The 22,906-nt window shown below is 40.9% G+C and overlaps 1 protein-coding gene across 1 annotated transcript in view; it reads right to left on the reverse strand.

The window, feature by feature from the left end:
* Window positions 1-291: 291 nt before the first annotated feature.
* The window catches only part of IGDCC3 (immunoglobulin superfamily DCC subclass member 3), a 127,194-nt gene continuing 104,579 nt past the window's right edge, over window positions 292-22,906 (reverse strand). The window contains exons 8-14 of the mRNA XM_040415620.1: window positions 21,594-21,841; window positions 16,554-16,718; window positions 13,184-13,372; window positions 12,511-12,615; window positions 9,806-9,944; window positions 4,225-4,423; window positions 292-417 (exon numbers count right to left, since the gene is read on the reverse strand). Of these exons, the coding sequence (XP_040271554.1) occupies window positions 292-417; window positions 4,225-4,423; window positions 9,806-9,944; window positions 12,511-12,615; window positions 13,184-13,372; window positions 16,554-16,718; window positions 21,594-21,841 (1,171 nt within the window). The remainder of the gene's footprint in view (window positions 418-4,224; window positions 4,424-9,805; window positions 9,945-12,510; window positions 12,616-13,183; window positions 13,373-16,553; window positions 16,719-21,593; window positions 21,842-22,906) is intronic.

Consider the following 22,906-nt stretch of genomic DNA (forward strand, 5'->3'; position numbering starts at 1 on the left):
GAACTGAGTAAATTTCCCTAGCATCCAAAGGGCTTAAAAAGCAGGCAAGTTCCATGTGTCTTGAGTGAAAAGATGATGGCTGCCCACAGTCTCTTGAGAGTAACAGTCTATAAGTGCCAAAGTTCTCACATAATAATAAAAAAAAAGTACAAAATTCTATCAAAAGGGTACAGGAAAATTTACAGGGTTTGGAAAATGGAGACCTGAGATGTATAGAAAGCTCCAAACAAACACAGCTGAAAGGAGCAGCAAGAATTCTGGGTCTGTTCAGTTTTTAAAGAAGTTAGGGGCTCAGTCCTTGGCTGCCGGTGGATGGTTTACTGCCTGAGATCCAGGAGGGTCCTCTTCAGCAAAAATGATGTCATCAGGAATGATGGCGGATACCAGTGTTACATCCAAAGAATGTGAAGGAGCAGACTGATATGGAGAAAAGAAAAACACAGGTTAATGGTTTTCATACCACTACCCAACTGGGCGATGCAGCCTTTCCATGAAAAGGGTAGGCAAGGTTACATATAGAAGTTTTGGCATTTTTCTGTAGCACTGTTTAAGCAAAGGTTGTGAGTGAGTCTTGGTACAGCACTGCAGACTATCTTGGATCTATATAAATGAATATAATAGGATAGAGGCATCCTGTGCAGATGCTATGAAACTCATGAGAAGACTGACCAAGCTTAGGCTCGACCTATCCTTTTCCTAAAGGCTATGTCTACAGTGGTAACAGAGTGAAAAAAGGTTATGCCACCTTTCTCTGCTACTACGAAGAAATGGGTAGAGGGAATGATGAGGTGCTCTAGGTGTGCCACCATAAACGTATGTTGTTTTTAGAGCCTGTGCCATATTACATCTATGGGTAATCCACACTGTTATGAGGACCTTTGTAGCTGACACACATTTATAGTAACGTATGTGGCTAGAATATTGCTACGAGGACGTCTATGGCTGGCAATGACGCCGATGACAGACTTCTCATCAAACAGGGGGTTTTCAAGCTCGAGTGGTGCTTTGTTCCTACACTTCAGCATAACAATGTGGCATCTAAGTTACAATATCAAACAAAACACTGCTCGTCTGAGCGCTAACTATACAAGGTCTCACCTCTAAGACCATGTTCACACTGAGGAATTTAGTCAGACAGCTTCCTAGCTGTGACACCGCCACACATGGGTTTCGGTCCACCTGTCTTCCTGATGGTGACCACAAAAAAACCTTGCAGGGATACGGTCCAGCAGTCCTTCCGACTCTGACCATGCGATACCTGCTTTCCTCAAGCGTTGTTGGGCCCCCAAAACTCAAGCTTTACTCAGCCTTGTGGTCTCCTAGCTGGGACCACATGGAGCCTATCTGTCTTCCTTTTTTTAATTCTGTCTCCACAAACACACTAAGGATTGCTTTATCCCTCAGTGATTATCGCAACTAGCCTTACCTCGGGCCAGGGGAATACCTGTAGTGGCCTAGGGGTGTGAACTGAGAGACTCCCAAAACCAACCTGTCTCCCAGTCTAAAGAAATCCAGCCCTTATAACTTAAACTAAAGATCTCCAGCAAGTTATGGCTGAAGCAAAACACATCTCTGGATTTCTGCTACATAACCCAACTAAACTGGAAACCGGGTGAGATTTACACCCCCTCCACATCTCTACCGTACACTTCACCATGCTAGCAATATAAGACTTTTGGCCTTTTTTTCAAGCACCTACTTCTTTTAAAACCTTTTTTGCAACAAATTTACATTTGTCACAAGCAATACCAAAGTATTTTTCAGTCTAAAGCAAGGTTGCCAACCGTCAAGACATTTCTGTAGTCCATAAACATAGGTGACTTTTTTCCTGTGTCCGTGAAAAAATATAGACGTGTCAGTTTTTTTGAGGCTGGTGGTTCTTGGCTAGATTATTTTGGTTGTAATTATCATTATTTTGCAGCTCACAGTAAATGCTGGTAATGAAGTGTTATCAGTACATTGAGCTGTAGACATGTATTACTCATAATCTTTATCATTTATTGCTGTTTTCCAATTTGCCCGTAAAAAATGTTGGATGTCTGTGATTTTGGGATAAGTTGTCCAGAAAAAAGAAAAATTCTGTTTGGCAATCCTGGTCTAAAGTCAAATTATTTTTATTACAAAGGTTCTGTCGGTTTGTACCCACCAGGAGTCTGGAGTACACTTGTGACATTTTTACAAATTATTGCAAAAAGTCGCGATGATAACGCTAGCTAAAAAAGTGGCTCCACCAACAAAACAGCTGCTTGCCCAATAGTAACTGCAAACTGCTGAGCATGTCATATGTCATTAATTTTTGTGAAATTGCCTACTCCACCGAAATAAGATAGGTAAAACCACTCCATGTTCCTGACGCAGTGTGCTCGTACATCCTCCACTGGGCGTACACAGTCTTACGTTTAGACAGTATTAGTAGTAATTGTGCATGATAATTTCTGCTGGAGAGCTCACCTGAACACAATATAAGACCTGCTAAAACTATCCAACCTAAAGAATATCATCTTTAAAGAGGACCTGCCACCTCTACTGACATGTCTGTCCTAGTAACTACTTGCATTCCCCCCATAATATCAATTCTGGAGCATCTATTCTTATGAGTCTGTGATGTGCCATTCCTATATTATTCCTGCTAGAAGTTACAAATTGCTAGCAGTTAGCAGTGAAGATCCAGATGACTGTTAGGCTTTCTGCACACAACTATATCTGTTTGCGGTCCGCAATTCATGGATCCACAAAATTACAGATGTGGTCAGTGTACATCCTGCAGTTTTCGCTGGATCCACTGTGAGAAAGCCTATTCTTGTCTAAAAAAATGGACAAGAATAGGACAGGTTCTATAATTTGCAGCACCACCGCACTGATGAGACATCGGATGATATCCTTGTGCTGCCCTTTATTTGTTTGCAGACCCATAGAAATTAATGTGTCCGTGGTGTGTGATCTGCAAAAAATGAGGACCAAAAATACTGTCATGTGCAATGAGACCTTACCAGTTGGGGGGGGGGGGGTGTCTGTGCACAGTCTGATATTATCCAATCAGTGCTACTAGTGTCAGACTGTTCAGGGACCCCCCCCCCCCCCCCCCCAACTAGTAACACTAGTAACAATTCAGAAGGAATAACAGAGGAACAGCACAACATAGAGTCATAACAATAGATGCTCTAGAATTGTTAATGCATGAGAAATTCATGAGGTTTCTAAAGCAGGTTTGTGCGGAGAGGTGACAGGTTGTCTTTAAATTTTAATAAAAATAGGTGCCTTCAATCGTTTTAGAGGTATGATCAATATGATTAGGGATATGACTATCCTAAAATATTTAGAATGGGGTGTGTTTTAAAGTATGTGGCTCTTGGACATCAAGCTTCTAGATGCAAGGAAAGTCTGGGCCATAATAGAACAGTCCTATCCTTGTCCATAATGTCGACACGTATTGGAAATATTCTATACTTTTGCGGGTGCCACGAACGGATGCGGACATCACATGGTGTGTTGTCTGCATCTCTTGCGGCCCCACTGAAATGAATGGGTCCGCATGTGATCTGCAAAAAGTACGTTTGTGTGCATGAGCCTCAATTCTGCGCTTCACGATTCTGCATTTAAATTGTTCTACTACTATTCAAGCATTCCTGCACAGTTTTTCATACATGAGCTGTATACATGTGATGTACTCACTTGGTTAGGAACATTCCCAATTAGAGATGAGCGAAGTATTGAAAAATTCGATTCGGCTGCTTCGCCGAATTTTACAAAAAAATTCATTTTGTGACTAATTACTTCGCTATGAAGTGCATTTCTTTGTATCTTTCTTAGTGGATGCAATGACAGGGAGCGGCTATTGCGCCTCCCCCTGTCATTGTACCCCTCGGATGGCGCATTCATACATAATCACAGCATTTGATGTACATAACACAGTGTAAAATAAAAATAAAAATCATATTTACCTGATCAATTTGCTCGTCATGGGCCGGCCACCGCCATCACGGGATTTGGGTCAAGATATTCAAGCAAGATGCCTGGAGCCGGCCCGTCGCGAGTAAATGGAGCAGGTAAGTATGATTTTTTTGTTTGTTTTTTGCACTATTTCAGGTTAAATCAATTGGCTACCACGAAGCATGAGGAATTAGAATTTATCCTGAAATTCGGATCGAAGTCCACAATTCGCTCATCACTATTCCCAATGATACTCAACTATCTTTTTGATATCTCTGTATGAATGTGTCTCACCTCTGATCGGTGATGTGGGGAGTGAGGAAAGAGATGCTCCATCTCACTGAGTTCAGCAACTTTCCCTTTCAGTTCTGAAACATTACTGTCCAATAGTGTAGCACCATTTTGAGCATTTCGATGAGAAATTCTTCCATTAATGCCGCCAGCAGCTTGAGGAGCTGATATTTGGTCCTGTGCTGCCTTACACTTCATCAGTCTGCAAGAAGAAGAGGCCGAGACAAAGAAATTACATTTACTGCAAAAAATATATACTACTGTACATTCTACCAGTACAGGGATATCACTGATTGACGTTCAAAGCCCATATCTGTGTATTATGCCAATTTAGATTTGTGATGGGGATATTATGCTGATCAAATTCATGTTCGTACTGTACCACCACTCAATCCAATTCATACTGTGCATTCATGTGGATAATTGTTTTTCGACCACATGATGTTCCAATGGCAACTCTAACTGCCAAAGATCATGAGGACATAGAACTAGAACTGATCCAGGACTTTTCACATGCTTAATTTGCAGTTGGTATATGATACTTTTCGGGGTTCTCTTATAATTATCATGAATATAAAAAGAAGAAAAAACATTATCATAATAAAAGGTCTAAATTAGGTATGATTAGAACCCCTTTTTTTTTCTTTCTACATAAGCGTACATCGAGGTTCTGAGGAACAGTCAAAATAAAATTTTATACACCACCAAAAAATCTCAAAAAGTAGTGGTGTATTAGGGGCAGGAAACCCCTTTTAAATGGAACCTGACATGTTGAATTCGCTATCCAGTCTGTGGGCAGCATGTTATATAGTAGGGGCAGCTAAGGAGATATACTGTATAGTACCCCTGCCAATCTGATATCAATGACCTATTCTGAAGCTAGATCATAAATTCATCAATATCAGAATCTTGGAAAACCCTAAATTCCTGTTCACTCTCAGCTTAGGAGTCCAGTGGGCAGTTCTAAATAGTGATTCACGGCCTTTGTGAAAATTCGCTGCATATTTCATAGAAAAAAAACCCTCTGGTTTCAACTTGACGTGGTGGACCCACTTGCAATTTAGTGCCATTGAATGAAGTTCACCACGAGCAGACACCTGCCACAGTTTTCATCTGAATACGTACATGTCCTTCCTTGGCTCGGTCACAGAAGAAAACCAGTGGTGGCTTGGTAGTGCGGCCTCTCATTAAAAAAAATGGTGGTTACGGCACAGTCAGCCCGTGAACTAGCCCTTACTGGTATCATTGTGTATAAAGACATAGCTGTCATGCACTGAGCAAGAACACCCACTGGACTCCTAAGACCAGAACAAGCAGGAATAAAATGTAAAAAAATTCTAAGGTATAATAAATCTTTTTAAAAAGACTCTATCGTAGGGATGGGCTGCACCTCGATGGGGAATGGGCAGCTGTGTTGGGGGAGAAGATGGCTAGAAGGTTGGATGAGTGTTTAAACTAGGGACTGGGGGGAGGGTAATTACGTTATAGGATGGGAAGATAGAGACCGGGGCAAGGTAATGGGACTGGAGGAGGAATGGAAGGAGGGACTACAACAGTTCAGAAGGAAAGGTGTAAGGTAAAAAATGTACATAAACCTCAGAAGCCTGACTAATAATACTGGGGAACTGGAATTAGTGATGCGTGAGGAGGACCATGACATAGTAAGAATAACTGAGACATGGCTGGATGATAGCCATGACTGGGTGGTTACAGGGTTACAGTCTGTTTAGAAAGGATCGCCAAAACCGGAGAGGGGGAGGGGTCTGCCTCTATGTAAAGTCCTGTCTAAAGCCCACAGTCCGAGAAGATATAAGTGAGGGACATGAACATGCGGAGTCACTGTGGGTAGAAATACATGGAGGTAAAAACAATAATAAATTACTAATAGGAGTTTATTATAGATTGAATGTTGATTTACCTTATGGTAAAAGCTTACACTGGTAAAAGCTTACACTTATAAACCACGTAATATACCAGAGTCCACAGAAAATCTACTACTAAACTAGATAGACGAGGCAGCAAATCATAATGAGGTGGTTATTATGGGGGACTTCAACTAGCCAGATATAGACTGGGAAACTGAAACTTGTATATCTCATAAAGGAAACAGGTTCTTGGCAATATCCAATTACCTTTCCCAACTGGTTCAGGACCCGACTAGAGGGACGGCCATACTTGGACTTAGTATTAACCAATAGACCTGACAGAACAACAGAAGTGCAGGTTGGGGGACACCTGGGAAATAGTGACCATAAAGTAATAACCTTCAAATTATCATTCAAAAGAGTGTTTCTTCAGGGAGGAACAAAAGTACCAAACTTCAAAAAAGCTAAATTCAGCCAACTAAGAGAGGCCATAGGCCTAACTAACTGGGACAAAGTCCTCAAAAATAAAAATACAGCCATAAAATTTAAAATTTTTAAAAGCATCCTAAAATCTAATTGTGAGAGGTACATACTTTATGGGAATAAAAGGTTAAGGAACAAAAAAAAAACAATGTGGATAAATAGAACTGTAAAGAAAGCAATAAATGACAAAAGGAGGAAGCACTGAAAAACTATAAGGAAAAAAATAGAATATATAGAATATGTAAAAAACAAATAAAAGCAGCCAAACTAGAGACCGAGAGATTAATTGCCAAAGAGAGCAAAACTAACCCTAAAATGTTCTTCAGTTATATAAATGGTAAAAAGTATAAATCTGAAGGTGTCGGCCCTCACCAGAGTAATGAGGGTGGAGTTGCAGAGAGCGATGAGGAGAAAGCAAAGCTATTAAATATTTTTTTCTCCACTGTATTCACTGAATAAAATAAACTGTCAGATGAAATGCAGAATGTAAAAGTAAATTCCCCATTAAAAGTGCCCTGTCTGACTGAAGTACAGCGGTGTCTTAAAAAGATTAAAATAGATTAAAATAGACAAATCGCCAGGACCAGATGGCATACACCCCCCATATCCTAAGAGAATTAAGTAATGTCATAGCCAGACCCTTTTTTCTGATATTTACAGACTCTATACTGACAGGGAGTGTTCCACAGGATTGGCGCATAGCAAATGTGGTGCCAATATTCAAAAAAGGTCCAAAAACAGAGCCCGGAAACTATAGGCCGGTAAGTTTAACATCTGTCGTGGGTAAACTGTTTGAAGGTTTTCTAAGAGATGCTATCTTGGAGTACCTCAAAAATAAGCAAATAAATATTATCATGGCTTCATGAGGGATCGGTCATGTCAAACTAATTTAATCAGTTTCTATGAGGAGGTAAGTTCTAGACTTGACAGCGGCGAATCAATGGATGTCGTATATCTGGACTCCTCCAAAGCATTTGACACTGTACCACAAGGTAGGTATATAAAATGAGAATGCTTGGACTGAGAGAAAATGTCTGTATGTGGGTAAGTAACTGGCTCAGTGATAGAAAACAGAGGGTGGTTATTAACAGTACACACTCAGATTGGGTCACTGTCACTAGTAGAGTACCTCAGGGGTCAGTATTGGGCCCTATTCTCTTCAATATATTTATTATTGATCTTGTAGAAGGCTTGAACAGTAAAATATAAATTTTTGCACATGACACTAAACTATGTCAAGTAATTGACATAGAAGAGGACAGTATAATGCTACAGAGGGATCTGGATAGATTGAAGGCTTGGGCAGAGAAGTGGGAGATGAGGTTTAACACTGACAAATGTAAGTTTATGCACATAGGAAGGAATAATGCAAATCACCAGTACATACTCAATAGTAAAACACTGAGTAACACTGACATGGAAAAGGACCTAGGAATTTTAGTGAACAGCAAACTAAGCTGTAGAAACCAGTGTCAGGCTGCTGCTGCCAAGGCCCATAAGATAATGGGTTGCATCAAAAGGGGCATAGATACCCATGATGAGAACATAGTCCTGCCACTTTACAAATCATTAGTCAGACCACACATGGAGTACTGTGTACAGTTCTGGGTTCCTGTGAACAAGGCAGACATAGCAGAGCTGGAGAGAGTTCAGAGGAGGGCAACTAAAGTAATAACTGGAATGGGGGGACTACAGTACCCTGAAACATTATCAACATTAGGGTTATTCACTTTAGAAAAAAATATAAATATATCAGGGGTCAGTACAGAGATCTCTCCCATCATCTATTTATCCCCAGGACTGTGACAAGGGGACATCCTCTGTGGCTGGAGGAAAGAAGGTTTGTACACAAACATAGAAGAGGATCTTTACGGTCAGAGCAGTGAGACTATGGAACTCTCTGCCTGAGGAGGTGGTGATGGTGAGTTCACTAAAAGAGTTCAGGAGGGGCCTGGATGTATTTCTGGAGTGTAATAATATTATAGGTTATAGCTACTAGAGAGGGGTCGTTGATCCAGGGAGTTTTCTGATTGCCTGATTGGAGTCGGGAAGGAATTATTTTCCCCTTAAGTAGGGAAAATTGGCTTCTACCTCACAGTTTGTTTGTTTTTTGCCTTCCTCTGGATCAACTTGCAGGATAACAGGCCGAGCTGGATGGACAGATGTCTTTTTTCGGCCTTATATACTATGTTACTATGTTAATACTGTATATATAAATCTGCTCAGCTCCTTCTGTTCTATAACCAGTGCTACCCACAGACCAGACTGTGTGCTCAATGTATATAAAATCTGAATTTTCAAAGGGCATTGCATCAAAGGGGTTTTCTGGGATTCTCATATTGATGACCTATCCTGCAGATAGGCCATCAATATGTGAATCCCGTAAAACCACTTTAATTAGCTTGCAATATAATCTGACATCTTCATCCCTCAATAAAACATCTTCTCCCTTGTTGAAAACATTGTGCAAGAGAGACATTTTAAATCAGAGACAGATTTAGTAATCAAAACAGGCCTAAATTCTGGTGCACATTCCCTGTGTGAAACGTATTATTATTGTATTCACTTTTTGGATCGCACCAATCAAGGGACTTGGAGCATGACTTGGTGGAATAGGGTGGATGAAAGAAGGCATGGCTTATTCAAATAGGTTGGATGAAAGGGGGAATGGCTTAATCGAATAGGGTGGATGAAAGAAGGCATTTCTTATTCAAATAGGTTGGATGAAAGGGGGAATGGCTTAATCGAATAGGGTGGATGAAAGAAGGTATGGCTTAGTGGAAAAGGGTGGATGAAAGAGGGCATGGCTTAGTGGAATAGGTGGGATAAAAGAGGCATGGCTTATTAGAAAGGTGTGGATAAAAATGACTTGGCTTAGTGGAAATGGGTAGATGAAAGGGGGCATGGCTAAGTAGAAAGAGGTGCCTGAAAAGGGCATGGTTTAGTGCAGAGCAGTATGGCTTAAAATACAACACACTAAACCACAATTTTAGCACAAAAAATTGGTCTTATGTAAGCAAGAGACGTAAAGACAGAAGTGTCTAAATATGCACCAAATCTATAATTCCCCTGTGAGACACTGTGATAAATTTGGCGCATTCATATTAGTCCAATGCTGTCTATATTTAAGACAGTATGAATAAATTTGCGCATTAAATAATGAATTGTCCTATTTTCTCTCAACATCTCACCATTTCTTTCTACAGCCTACTGTTAAAAAAATGTTCTCATCTTACCTTCCACGGTATCCAAACATAAGGAACAGCACACAGAAAATGATGCAGGTCACGCCAATATGTATTCCAATGATGATGCCTGTGGTAGATGACTTTGCCCTCTGTTCATCACCTACACAATTGCAGGATGGATTTAGCACTGTGTACAGAAATAAGGGATTATACAGAAAGCCTTCAAAACCTGTGGGAACGTTGTGGATTTTTTGTGGCCATTAGAAACGGATATCCAAGGGATAGAGCACCAAGAAGGCATAAGGAGTCTTATAGGCCATGCAATGCTCCTCTGGGTAAAAGGGGTGCAAATTAGCTCTCCTTCTAAGGCCCCTTTCACACGAGCGAGTACGAACACATTGCTCCCCCACGGAATCTGGACCCATTCATTTTAATAGGGCTGTGTACATGTGCGTTGGTTTTCACGCATCACTTGTGCGTTGCGTGAAAATCGCAGCATGTTCTATATTCTGCGATTTTCACGCAACGCTGGCCCCATAGAAGTGACTGGAGCTGGATGCGATGCGTTTTTCACGGATGGTTGCCAAGAGATGTTATTTGTATACATTCAGGTTTTTATCACGCGCGTGCAAAACGCATCAAAACGCATTGCACCCACACAATTAAAACTGAACAACTGAACGCTCATCTGCAAGGGGCCTAAAAGAAACCTTCATATGTGGTGCCACAAGCTGGAAGGAAACTCTCCTATATGTCAATGTTTGACATTTTAAACAGGCTGTGAGATATAATTTAGATTTATAGCTAAGGCAGTACCTCATCTGCAGACAGCTGCTTCGGGGGGATTGCCCCTCATAAGTGCAAAGCAAAGAGAACTAGCTTAGCTGGGTGGGTGGCCTTCATCAGGAGCTCAGGGGGTTAGTATTCACCTTGTAGAAACAGGTATGAACTAATGTAGGAAGCCATCTGTGGTATACTTTGGAAATTGGAGAACATGTTTGTAAACCAATAACAGTTCCTTAGACACTGAAGAAATATTTGCCTAGAGCAGTGATGGTGAACCTTTTACAGACCGAGTGCCCAAACTGCAACCCAAAACCCACTTATTTATCGCAAAGTGCCAACATGGCAATTTACCCTGAATACTACAGTCTAATATAGTATATCTTCCATGTACTTTATCATTTGGCTATAATATCCTGCCTACATTTAATGTGCTGCCTGTGCTGTTCATAGTGCGCCCTGCTCTGGTGAATGGCAGGAAAAGTGTCCATAGACACCATAGACTTTTTTCAGGGTGTAGGTGCCCACAAAGAGGGCTCTGAGTGCCGCCTTTGGCACCCGTGCCATAGGTTCGCCACCACTGGCCTAGAGCATTTACTGACATGACATGGTTGAGGCAATTATTAAAAAAAAACTTGTTTTACTATATTTTATGAAGGGAACACAAATGTAACTGACTCAGCAAAACTAAGAAGGCTCACTAATTGAATTTACTTTGGGAGAACAGATTGAAGTAGACAATGCAAAACTGAATTTTATGCTTTAAAGGGGTTTTCTGAGAGTTTTTTTTTTCCTGTTGACCTATCCTCTGCCTTCCTCTGAGCCACTGTCTTCTCAAACAGATGAATGGCAGGGGTCCCACCGATCAGATACTGATGACCTATCAGCACATCACTGGAACTTTATTTGTATTATCACACAGTGTCTTTTATTGTCCATCTTTACGTTTGCCAGGGGTTACGGCACTACTATGTATTTGTGGGCCGCACCCAAACTTCCAGTTCCTATAGAAGGTTCTTCTTTATATTACTATGATAGGTACTTGAATGCCGGCCCTCTCCTGCTTTGTATGGCAGCATGTAATCCCACGGATATCGCCTGCCCGTTCGCACCACGCCAGTGCGTTTTCCAATCTATTCACCACTGGATACTCTGTTCAGGCCTAGCATCTGAATGTAATGGAACTCATTTATTATATATGCACCATATGTGAGGAAAAATGTAATGATTGGCGAAAGGGAGTATTTAAACCGAGCACAAGGGGTCATTTGACACTTTACCCAGGAAAAAGCTTGGGTTAAACCTATGTCGGGATTGCCTGTTGCCCCCTGGATCTTTGGTTTGTACCTTGCTCTTGACATTGCTTATGATGCACTTTTTGATTGCTCTGGTGGCCTGCTTGTCTTCTTGTATAAACGTTGCCATTTTTTGGTTGTATTGCTGATCTTCTGCCACAGTATTTTATGCATATTAGCATAGTCAATTTGCATTTTATTAGGATTAAGTACCTCAGAATCCTGGGACCTGCCTAGCTGTTACATCTACCATCCATGTACCATTATGAATCTAAGATTAAAACTGTTTATGTGTTTTATCTATCATGACTTAATAAAGATGATATTCATTTACATTATCTTGTGCGGCATTGTTTCATTACATTGTTTCGGGATTGTATACTGCCACACTTCATTACTGTGATTAATTTGCATTATTTTGGTTGGTGTTATTACAGAGGATAAAAATCAAGGTCTGTCTCCAGTTGGAACCAAACCTTGACCTGAACTACTGCCTCTTCCCATTCCTCAGTTCTCGTTTACCCAGGATTAAGTGGTAAGATATCAAGAACCAACATTAGGAGAACATCTACGGTACAATGGAGCTCTCTTTCTTCTCTGCAGGTCACTGTGTTTAGATGCGTAGTCATTGATGTATAATTATACAGTTTAATGTAATATTTAGGAGCCGTTTACCAGCACGGGCAGATGCTTCTTTCAGTGACACAAAGCGAACTGTGGAATTCCCATCGCCATGCTGATTGAAGGCCAACAGCTTCACCTCATACACTACTAAGGGGTCTAGAAACAAAACATTATTACATTACCATCCATGCATTTCCGTAACGCTATGAGCACATCCACTAGATGTGTGTTTCAAAACTACACTACCTACCAAATACTAAATGTGGCTGTTATCGAAAGTATATTCTTACATTACAGAACTTGAAAAACGTTTCGTTTTAAAGGACTGCTTTATCCTGAACATATACTACCCTTGTCCTTTGGGAACAGTGCATGTTGATGAATGGCAGCTGTTAAATGACTGAATGTGAAATTACTATATGAAACATCAGTCATTTTGCCGTAGTGGCATTTACAAGGCAGCGCTACTGCTGTAAATGTCAGTCTAATTTTGACGGTGTTAATAGAGAGGAGGTGCCGGCTCCATTTTTGATTACTATTATTATGTGTTGCTGTATAATTCTTCAACCCATCACTATAATTATAGGGCACAGAGGTGTTGCACAAGGTTCCTGTCTGTGCCATGTGTCACATAATAATGTTTAATGTACTACCGAGGCCAATGAAAATATCCCTCTGATATAAGAAGCACCTATGAGTGGGTGTTATGTCTTATAGTACTTACCAAGCCGGGAGATGTTGTATGTTGTGACATTGCTAGGCAGCAGCATGGGCCCGGTATAGTGTGGTAGAGGTACCTTGCGGTAATAGAGTTTAAAACCTTCATTTTGGCCCAGTTTAATCGACGGCTCCCAGGCTGCCTGGATGGCTGTACTATTCAGGACCTTAATATAGAGAGAGGGGACGGCCGGTACTGGAAAGATAAGACCACTAGAGTTAGCACCATGTCAGTCAGTGTATATTGTTAAGAACCAATGTATACATAATTAATAATGTCATGTTGTTATATGTTCAGAAATTCCAGTTTTGAAACATCTTGAGAGTCTATTTAAGAGATATGTACAATTTTTTGAATAGTGTTAGCATTAGAGACACTGCAGGATGGCTTCCGTATAATCATCATCCTTGTCCCCCCTCCTCACAGCCCTGGGTCTACCTGTAAGACAAGTGGCTGGAGCAGGAACGTCCCTGCTCTGTCCAGGCTGCACCAATCCTTGATAAGCCCCACCACACAGTTGGTCTCCAGCTAAAGATGGAGCAGATCAGGAGATCGTATTTCTACAAGACTCTTTGTATTAGGATCATGCTGAAAGTGCTTAAGAATGAGTGCTTTTATCTTTCATTTCTAGGTTTAGTGTTGCTTTAATTTTGCTCAATTAAAATCTAGTGAACAATAATTAATTGTCATACTCCCCAGGGCATAGTTACTAGTACTGGCATACTGCAAAGTATTTCATTTTAGTGTAGCATGCATCGTATTCCACAATAGCTACAGTGTGGCTACAAAATTTTGCTAGGGTGAATTCAGTCTTAATGAGGTGAATTCAGTCTCAATGCTTGCTGCTAAACAACCCCATTCAGATGAATGTGCAGTGACCCAGTGGATCACTGCAAAGGGTTAATTTAATGCTAAAGAGTTAACCTCATGCCACAGACTTGAATGTTGTGATTTAATGTTAAAGCACTTATTTCTATATGTACCAGATATATCCCAAATGGTTGTGTATAGACAACAAATAGTTAACAATGGCAGTCTTAGGCTGCGTTCACACGGGCGAGATTTCCGCGCGGGTGCAATGCGGTAGGTGAACGCATTGCACCCGCACTGAATCTGGACCCATTCATTTCAATGGGGCTGTTCAGATGAGCGATGATTTTCACGCATCACTTATGTGTTGCGTGAAAATCGCAGCATGCTCTATATTCTGCGTTTTTCACGCAACGCAGGCCCCATAGAAGTGAATGGGGTTGCGTGAAAATCGCATGCATCCGCAAGCAAGTGCGGATGCGGTGCGATTTTCACGCACGGTTGCTAGGTGACTGTCTATACACTGTATTATTTTCCCTTATAACATGGTTATAAGGGAAAATAATAGCATTCTGAATACAGAATGCATAGTAAGTGATCAGTTGAGGGTTAAAAAAAATAAAAAAAATTAACTCACCTTCTCCGTTTGTTCGCGTAGTTCTCCCGGTCTTTAGTTCTTTAAAAAGATGAACTATGGGCTAAAGGACCTTTGGTGACGTCAGATCACATGCTCCAATCACAGGGTCCATCACCGCGGTGATGGACCCTGTGATTGGAGCATGTGATCTGACGTCACCAAAGGTCCTTTAGCCCATAGTTCATCTTTTTAAAGAACTAAAGACCGGGAGAACTACGCGAACAAACGGAGAAGGTGAGTTAATTTTTTTTATTTTTTTTAACCCTCAACTGATCACTTACTATGCATTCTGTTTTCAGAATGCTATTATTTTCCCTTATAACCATGTTATAAGGGAAAATAATAACATCTACACAACACCGAACCCAAACCTGAACTTCTGTGAAGAAGTTCGGGTCTGGGTACCACAGTCGGATTTTTATCACGCGCGTGCAAAACACATTGCACACGCACGATAAAAACTGAACATCGGAACGCAATCGCAGTCAAAACTGACTGCAATTGCATTCCTACTCGCGCGGGTTTGCCGCAACACACCGGGACGCATCCGGAACTAATCCGAACACGCTCGTGTGAACCCAGCCTTAGCCTTAGTTCCCAGGGTGATGGGCTGCTAAGTTAGTAAGTCTTAGCTGAATAAATCTAGAGTCAAGATCTGCATGTGTGAGCTCCTGCCAAGTAGGCCAATGTGAAGTCTCATCCAGAAAACACGATTTCTGAGATTAAAAAGCTAGCATATAACAACTTAACTGAGAGACTACACCTGAAGGAAAGAGAACATACATTCACAGAAGGTCTAGAACCATCCATGTGCACTTGGCAGCTGAAGACATCTGTGTTGGTCCCATGTTCATATGTGTCCGCATTGTTGAGAAAAATGATGTTTTAATATATGCAAATGAGCTTCTAGGAGCAACGGGGGCGTTGCCATTACACACAGAGGCTCAGCTCTCTCTGCAACTGCCACGCCCTTTCCATTTTGAAAGATAGGGTCAGGCAATGTAAACGTCATCACACCTGGCCCTGTCCATCACGGTGCAAAAGGTGTGGCAGTTGCAGAGAGAGCTGAGCCTTTAGGTGTAATAACAACGCCCCCATTGCTCCCTGGGGCTCATTTGCATATATTGAAACTTCATTTTTCTCAGCAATGCGGGCACATATGAACATGGGACAAACACAGATGCCTTCAGCTGTCCAGTGCACATGTAACAGGTCAGCCAGTGTCATAGGTACAAATCTGCTGACAGATGCCCTTTAACTGCCTCTCTTTGGAATTTGTCTTAGAAGTTGCAGCATTTGTGACTTTTTTTCAGCTCAGTTTATGCCAAAAATTACTGCAAACTCTGTTTCTGCATGCCAATACCTGCATCAATGGGATTGCAACTCACAACAACTTATGCAGTACTTTACCCTGTTTTTCTATTTCCCTGGTAAATTCTTATAAGGCTACATAGCAAAAATATATCTAACAAAATTCAATAAAACAAATAAAACAAACTGCTGCTACCTGGTGAGCACAACTAATTGGTTTTATATCACTCTTGGCCCCAAATAGTACAGTATGTGAATTTATATGATGCTGATCCAATGGAGTACTCCTTACTCAGCGGTGCACCTAGCCTTTCTGCTGCCTGATGTGATGCCAATTTCTTAACCTAACCCCTTCCCTCCAGCCCTACTGTTAAAGACATACTTGGAAAACATTACATACAGCGCTACAAAACATACAAGATAATATAGCAACACATACTGTGCCCACTGTGCTTCTTAATACTATCTGCAGAAACAGATATTTCCCCTTCTGCTGCTCCCCTCTTGCCCCTACCTGGTGCTGCCTGAGGCAATCGCCTCACCTCGCCTCATTGGTGGTGCACCCCTCTCCTTACTATGGCATGATGTGCTGCTTCATTCACAAATTTTTTCTCCTACCTTCTCCAAAAGTGTTCTGCTCCACGCTGGCAGATGCTTTGCTTGCTCCTCTAGAGGTATATGCTTTGATGTAGAAGATGTAACTGGTGGATGGTTCTAGATCTGTTATTGTTTGCTGAGAAGTGTCCTTGCTCACAGCTTCTTGGTATTCCATTTGGACAGGGTCTGGGAACAAACCAGATGTCCCAATCACTCCTCCGTACATGTACATTGCTAGTAATAATTCATTTTTATAAGCATAATAATACAGCATCAGCTCTACATGTTAGGTCAAATAAAAAGATAGCTGAAAGGTATAAGATCACAATAACAGGAACAAAGCTTTATAGACACAAATCTGGTTTGGCTATGAAGCAGGAAAATACATCTGTTCAGAGTGAAAATACTGTATTTTGCATAATTTTTGGGGTCTGCGTTGGAAGCAGATCAGTATTTGAGGAATTGTTGATTTTAGGAAATGATAAAAAATATCAGATGGCATTTAAAGGGAACCCTTAAAGCGGTCCAACCAAACGCTTGGTCATATAAAGACCTTTCTAAATGTCCTGGGTTGTATATACAGTAAATGAGTGCTAAAGTATCTGCTCGGCATATACTCTGTACAGAAGTGTCTTGAAATTTCATCTGCAACTCAGCCCCCCTTTCCTTGTATGACAAAAATGACTCCTCCTGCATCATCCACAATGAGTCCAGATCTAGGTGTCGTACTGCAGTCAACCAGGCTTCAATCCCCTTCTGCGCCTGTAACTGGAATACAGATAAGGGCTGGCGCATGCACAAAAGGGAATTGATAAAAACAGGTTTCCTTTAAAGGGACATCATCACTAGGAAATGTACTGTTAGACCATGCACAATGTCTTGTAGGACTAGCTCAGCTAAATGTAATTATGCATTTCACTTAGCGATCCATTGCTTCATTCTGCAACAAGAGCAGACCCACACCACGCTCGTCCTTCCTGCTTCCTCTGCCAGCCCTTCCCTCTCCTTCTTGATTGACAGGGCCAGGCAAGATGACTATGCAGGAACCTGGTTCTGTAATTCATAAAGGATAGGGAGGGCAGTATGGGGAAATAGGAGGCGCCAGGGTAAACAGAGGGACTTTAGCCCACTCTTGGTGCATTTAACTGCTCATTTGCATATGGATTAAAATTACTTTATGAAGCAATGGATCACTAAGTGAAAGGTATCATTATATTCAATGCCCTACAAAGGCATTGTGCTGTAACAGTGAATTCCCTGGTTCCTACACAGTCAAGCTACACTGGAAGAACAGGGAGTGTCACAGTGTGAGAAGGAGGAGGGATGGGTCGAGTGTGGGGAACTTTTAGCTGGCCGCATCTTTAAGAGCTGGTCTGGCAGCCCCTTTATTACAGCAGAGTGATGCGCCCGGTACAATTGCACAGGTCGCACACCCCTAAGGCCGGCCATGTAGCTGACAGACTATATTTAACCCCTTCAAGACCCTGCCATTTTTCACCATAAGGACCAGGCCATTTTTTTGCAAATCTGACATGTGTCACTTTATGTGGAGATAACTTTAAAACACTTTTACTTATCTAGGCCATTCTGAGATAGTTTTCTCGTCACATATTGTACTTCATGACAGTGGTAAAATTGAGTCAAATTTTTTTTCTTTATAGAAAAAAATGCCAAATTTACAAAAAATTTAGAAAAATTTGCAAATTTACAAATTTAAATTGCTCTACTTTTATAATAGATAGTAATACCTCCAAAAATAGTTATTACTTTACATTCCCCATATGTCTACTTCATGTTTGGATCATTTTGCAAATGCCATTTTATTTTTTGGGGACGTTAGAAGGCTTAGAAGTTTAGAAGCAAATCTTGTAATTTTTCAGAAAATTTCCAGAACCCACTTTTTAAGGCTTACATAATAGAAACCACCCAAAAATGACCCCATTTTAGAAACTACACCCCTCAAGGTATTCAAAACTGATTTTACGAACTTTGTTAACCCTTTAGATGTTTCACAAGAAATAATGGAAAATAGAGATAAAATTTCAAAATGTCACTTTTTGGGCAAAATTTTTCCTTCTGCGCAATGCCGTGTGCCCATACAGCAGTTTACAACCACATATGGGGTGTTTCTGTAAACTACAGAATCAGGGCAATAAATATTGAGTTTTGTTTGGCTGTTAACTCTTGCTTTGTAACTGTAAAAAATGGACTCAAATGGAAAATCAGCCAAACAAAACTCAATATTTATGGCCCTGATTCTGTAGTTTACAGAAACACCCCATATGTGGTTGTAAACTGCTGTACGGGCACACGACATTGCGCAGAAGGAAAGGAACGCCATACGGTTTTTGGAAGGCAGATTTTGCTGGACTGGTTTTTTGACACCATGTCCCATTTGAAGCCCCCCTGATGCACCCCTACAGTAGAAACTCCAAAAAAGTGAACCCATTTTGTAAACTACAGGATAAGGTGGAAGTTTTGTTGGTACTATATTATGGTACATATGATTTTTGGTTGCTCTATATTGCACTTTTTGTAAGGGAAGGTAGCAAGAAATAGCTGTTTTGGCACCGTTTTAATTTTTTTTGGGATGAGATGACGATTTGACTGGTACTATTATAGGGTGCATATGACTTTTTGATCGCTTGCTATTACACTTTTTGTGATGTAAGGTGACAAAAAAATGGCTTTTTGTACACCGTTTTTATTTTTTTACGGTATTCACCTGAGGGGTTAGGTCATGTGATATTTTTATAGAGCAGGTTATTACGGACACAGCGATACCTAATATGTCAACTTTTTTTATTTATGTAAGTTTTAGACAATGATTTCATTTTTGAAACAAAAAAAATTATGTTTTAGTGTTTCCATAGTCTGAGAGCCATAGTTTTTTCAGTTTTTGGGCGAATGTCTTAGGTAGGGTATGATTTTTGCAGGATGAGATGACGGTTTGATTGGCACTATTTTGGGGTATTTATTTTTTATTGTGGTCACCTGAGGGGTTAGGTCATGTGGTATTTTTATAGAGCAGGTTGTTATGGACGCGGCAATGCCTAATACATATACTTTTTTATTTACTTAAGTTTTACACAATTACAGCATTTTTTAAACCAAAAAAACAATGTTTTAGTGTCTCCATATACTGAGCCATATTTTTTTTTAATTTTTTGGGCGATTGTCTTAGGTAGGGGCTCATTTTTTGTGGGATGAGGTGACGGTGGGGGTATACGCCTTTTTGATCGCTTGGTGTTGCACTTTTAGTGATGTAAGGTGACCAAAAAAAAATTCTTTAGCAGTTTAAATTTTTTTTTTACAGTTTTCAACTGAGGGGTTAGGTCATGTGTTAGTTTTATAGAGCTGGTCGATGCGGACACGTCGATACCTAATATGTGTACTTTTCTTTTTTACACTTTTTTTTACACTTTGTTTCCCTTTATTTTGGCAAAAGGATATATTTTTTTTTACTTGAAACTTAAAAAACAATTGGGAAAACTTAATTTTTTAAAACTTTTTATTTCACTTTATTTTTTTATCCCACTCTGGGACTTCAACTTTTGGGGGTCTGATCCCCTTTACAATGCATTCCAATACTTCTGTATTGGAATGTATTGGCTGTAAGTGTAATACAGTGTGTATTATACATACAGCTTCCGGCCTGTGAGATCCAGGGGGCTGGATCTCACAGGCTCTCCACCGGAAGGCAGCCACGATGCCTAAGGAAGGCCTCGGGCTGCCTTCCATGCCATCGGGTCCCCGTCACAGCAGCACAGGGACCCGATGGCTGCTCCGATTCCCGTGAGGACATCGCATGTGCCGTGGTCAGCGCTGACCACGGCACATCAAGGGTTAATGCACCGCATGCAGCAGGGGTCCTGCTATCAGTGACTGCCGGACCCCTGCCGTGGATGCGCCCGCCCGATCACAGCACCATACATGTACTGCGCTGGTCCTTAAGTCACGGAAATCTGCGCTGTACATGTACGGCGCGGGTCCTCTATGGGTTAAAGAGGTTTTATGAGATTTTTAATTGATGACCTATCCTTTGGATAGGTCATCAGAATCTGATAGGTGGGAGTCTGACATTGGGGACCAACACCAATCAGCTGTTTGAGAAGGCATCGACACTCGCAGTAGGCCCCCAGCCTTCTCTCAGCCCACTAAGCACAGTGCCGTACATTATACAGTGGCTGTACTTGGTATTGCAGCTCAGCCACATTCACTTCAATGGGGATGGGCTGCTCCTAGGCCAGGTGACCGATGAACTTCACTTCAGATGGCCTAAGCAAAGCAACAAGAAGGCTGCAGCAGTACTGTGAGAGCCGGTGCCTTTTCAAACAGCTGATCGGTGGGGGTCCTGGGTGTTGGACCCCCACATATCAGACAGCGATGAACTGTAGGAACTGTAGGAAAAAAGAATATAAAAGGGAATAGGACTCATTACAGTATACAAGTAATAGCACACCAAAATTGCAATTCAGTAGGACAAAAGACCATACAACCGAGTGTTATACCAAATTACAGCTGCAATACAGTTACAGAATTTGGGGCCATTTGAAAAATTAGCGATCAGTAAAAAATGCGTTAAAGTCGTCCTCTATTTTATGAACTCTGTTTAATGCAAATTGCCCTAATCGTTTTGGTGATTGCTTCAATTACATGTAAATCAGAGGTATAAATATGTATTAGAGAGCAGTATGAAGAATCTGCATGTCTGATCTGGCCAGAGCGGCAAGTTAAGCCCTTTCTGCTGACTACTTAATGTACTTTGTGAGGCAACTACAGATGTAGCAGAGTTAACAATATCACATCTAGTTAATGCATTATAACTGACTATTAACTCTGCTACATCTGTAATTGCAGATATCATGTTTGTACTAAATCCTTAAATCCGGCAATATGCTTGATTATTTTAGGACTTTCCTTACTGTGGCTTCCTGCATTACAATTGCTATTCAATATTTTAGGTGAAAATTTAAATGAATATTACATAAAGCATGGAAAAATATCCAGATGAAGCAAAATGTGCATTGTATACACAAGGCCGGGTAGGTAGTTAGGTACCTTCACTTTTACGGATGTGGACCACATATCCAATTATCTCTTGTGTGTTTTCCAGCGGCTCTTTCCACGACACCTGGATGGAGGTTGATGATATAGTAGTGGCAGTGACATCCTGTGGTGCACCTGGTAGTCCTTCTGCCCATATTACAGAAAGCCGGGCACTAGCTTGGCTGGAACCAGCACTGTTCTGTGCTATGCACTGGTAGATCGCCTCATCCTCCTGACTGATCCCGGAAATGGTCAAGGAGCTAAGAAAACAAGAGCAAGCTTGGTAAAGCCAAAACTATGAAATTATTCATTACTAGATGTCGAATCCTATCTGTTTTAAACAACTTAATTGACTGGGACATGGGTGAAACGGCAGTGATGGTAAGGATGTGGTCACGCATGTGTAAATGTATTATGGCTCTGTAGAACCTTCAAGTTGAATGGTGCTGTAATATGGCACCCAGGAAGGCATTTGGAAGCATTTTCCATCTCATGCCATTTTATGGAGATATTCTTTCTTACAAGCATTCTGGGGGTCATTTTTTAAGACCGGCGTATTTCAGGATAATAAATGACCACCTGTGTTTTTTATGGCTGAAGTAAGGTCCTAAAAAGATACTATTGTATTTTACTCACTTTATGTTAAAAAAAAAAAAATTTCAATTGGTCTTTATTAAAAATTTTCAACAGTGCATTTATAGATTATTGGGTTCTGCTTTACAATTAATTTGTTTGGGAGCTGCTGTGTTGGCTTATGTTTGGCTTATCTTTGAATGCCTTACAGTTCATAAACACTTATTATAACTATGTTCTTATCAACCTGATAAGAATATGGCTTTAAGAGGACCTGTCACCACTCCTGACATGCCTATTTTAATAGCTTCATGCATTCCCCATGTAATAACAATTCTGGAACATCTATTCTTATGACTCTAGGTTGTGCCACTTCTTTATTATTAATGCTAGCAGACTGCAGTAAGGGTACAGAGCGGTGGTAAACAGTGGGGGGGGTCCCTGCACAGTCTGACAAGGGCAGGACTGACTGGGCAGAGTTAGACTGTGCAGGGACAACCCTTAACTGGTTACCACCCCTCTGTACCCTTACTGCAGACTGCTAGCAATTCATTCATAACTTCTAGTAGAAATAATAAAGGAATGGCACAACATAGAGCCATAAGAATAGATGCTTCAGAATTGTTGTTATATGGGGAATACATGTAACTATTAAAACAGGCAGGTCAGGAGTGGTGACAGGTTCTCTTTAAATGAGTGTTTATGACCTATCAGAAGTTCAGAGACAAGGGCTACAGATCATGCTAGCACAG

The sequence above is a fragment of the Bufo bufo genome, chromosome 1, assembly GCF_905171765.1.
Source record: "Bufo bufo chromosome 1, aBufBuf1.1, whole genome shotgun sequence".
Lineage (NCBI taxonomy): Eukaryota > Metazoa > Chordata > Amphibia > Anura > Bufonidae > Bufo > Bufo bufo.